The following is a 1,575-nucleotide window of genomic DNA, read 5'->3' as shown; positions in this document are numbered from 1 at the left end:
GCGACAGTAGATTTCCTGTGGAGTGATTAAAAGCCGCATTGTAAGGTCTAGTAAAATGCGCAACGTCTATAACTTCGCGTAGTGACGTGCGAGGGATCGCGTGTCGGATATTCGAGTATGTATATATTCGTGCAATCGTTTTGCAGGCGTTCATAATTCGCGAGGTAGGTAAATCGCACAGTTGCGACACACGCTAACACGGCAAATTTTACTTTCAGATCCAGAGACGGGTCAACCGTTCAGCTTTTCGAACATTAAGCGAATGATTACGATCTGCGTGCCGTACGAAACGTGAAAGATTAATCACAAGGTCTGCAATAACGCGATGGGACGGCGATAATGATGTTTCGGTCACGAAGTTCAAAGTTGTATCGATTAGCTGAAATGGGGTCTGCAAACTGGTGGCTGATCGCGATCACCGCTGTGATAATCTCGACGGGAGCAACGATAGCCCTCGAGGGACCGAATATATGCACCCGGCAGGAAACGTAAGCATTCGAGAACCGAATTTTTAATAATTTATCGCAAATTTGCCCTATCACTTATAAACTTAGGAATAAGTCATTTCTAAAGATTTTTAAATCAGGATTACAATGAGTCGGTAGTCTGTAATCGGTGAGCTGAAATCAGTAAATCGATAGAGTTGGCCAGCAGCCAACTTCTAAGACTATCTCATTGTAGACCCAGACTTACTATTCCAACTGCGAAAAATTGAAGCTTAGTCGCAATACTTAAGAAACGAGTATAAAGGAAAATAGAAGTCAGCGTGGTATTTTGCGCGTAAATAGTATCTACAGTTTAATACTTTATTTCATAATTTGAAAAATTAGTTCAAAAGCGTACGAATTTGTATTATTCTTTGAATTTGTATCGTACAAAGTATCGCGCTGACTTCTATTTCCCTTTATATTCTTTTTTTTTGAATTTATAAAAATTGAGAAGTCCTATAGTCATTTTTCAATATTGTTACTTGTAATAATTTTTTTACTGATCAAAAATTCGTATTTTCTTTTTGCTTCTTATATTTTTTAGAAAATATTAAATCAATCTACATAATAAACTCAAATATATTGTAGATAACTCAGTAATATACAATATGTAGATTAATAATAATGACTTTTAATTGATTTATAAAACCATTTTCGGCGATCGTTCAATAAAAAAACTAGATAAATAAAAATAAAAATAAAAATAAAAAGAACTAGAATTATATGATAAAATTATATTCTCGTTAAAACGCATGTCTGAGCGTTCATCAATTTACGAATATCATTTCAGGTATACGATAACAGTGAAAGTATCCGAACAGAAACCATACACTGTGCGAGAAAACACGTGGTGCTTGAGTTTCCCACCGAGATGTTCCAAATACAAAGTTGTCTACAGAACTGTCTACAAAGAGCAGGTCAGTTATCTAATTTGTCTACCATTTACCTATATATATATATATATATATATATATATATATACTACTTACTTATTATTTAGTTAGGTACGTAGTACCGTACCCGACGTACGTATTGTTTCTTCCTTTCCGTTTGTTCTTACTTACTTACGTTAATTAATTAAATTAAA

At 34.4% G+C, this 1,575-nt stretch overlaps 1 protein-coding gene across 1 annotated transcript in view; it reads left to right on the top strand.

The window, feature by feature from the left end:
• The first annotated feature begins 342 nt into the window (after positions 1-342).
• Positions 343-1,575, top strand: part of LOC105624921 (multiple epidermal growth factor-like domains protein 10) — a 9,395-nt gene continuing 8,162 nt past the window's right edge. The window contains exons 1-2 of the mRNA XM_012206263.1: positions 343-488; positions 1,279-1,405. Coding sequence (XP_012061653.1) covers positions 343-488; positions 1,279-1,405 — 273 coding nt within the window. The remainder of the gene's footprint in view (positions 489-1,278; positions 1,406-1,575) is intronic.

This window comes from Atta cephalotes, assembly GCF_000143395.1.
Source record: "Atta cephalotes unplaced genomic scaffold scaffold00095, whole genome shotgun sequence".
NCBI lineage: Eukaryota > Metazoa > Arthropoda > Insecta > Hymenoptera > Formicidae > Atta > Atta cephalotes.
Note: the sequence above shows the minus strand (reverse complement) of the source record. Positions and strands in the feature narration are given on the sequence as shown.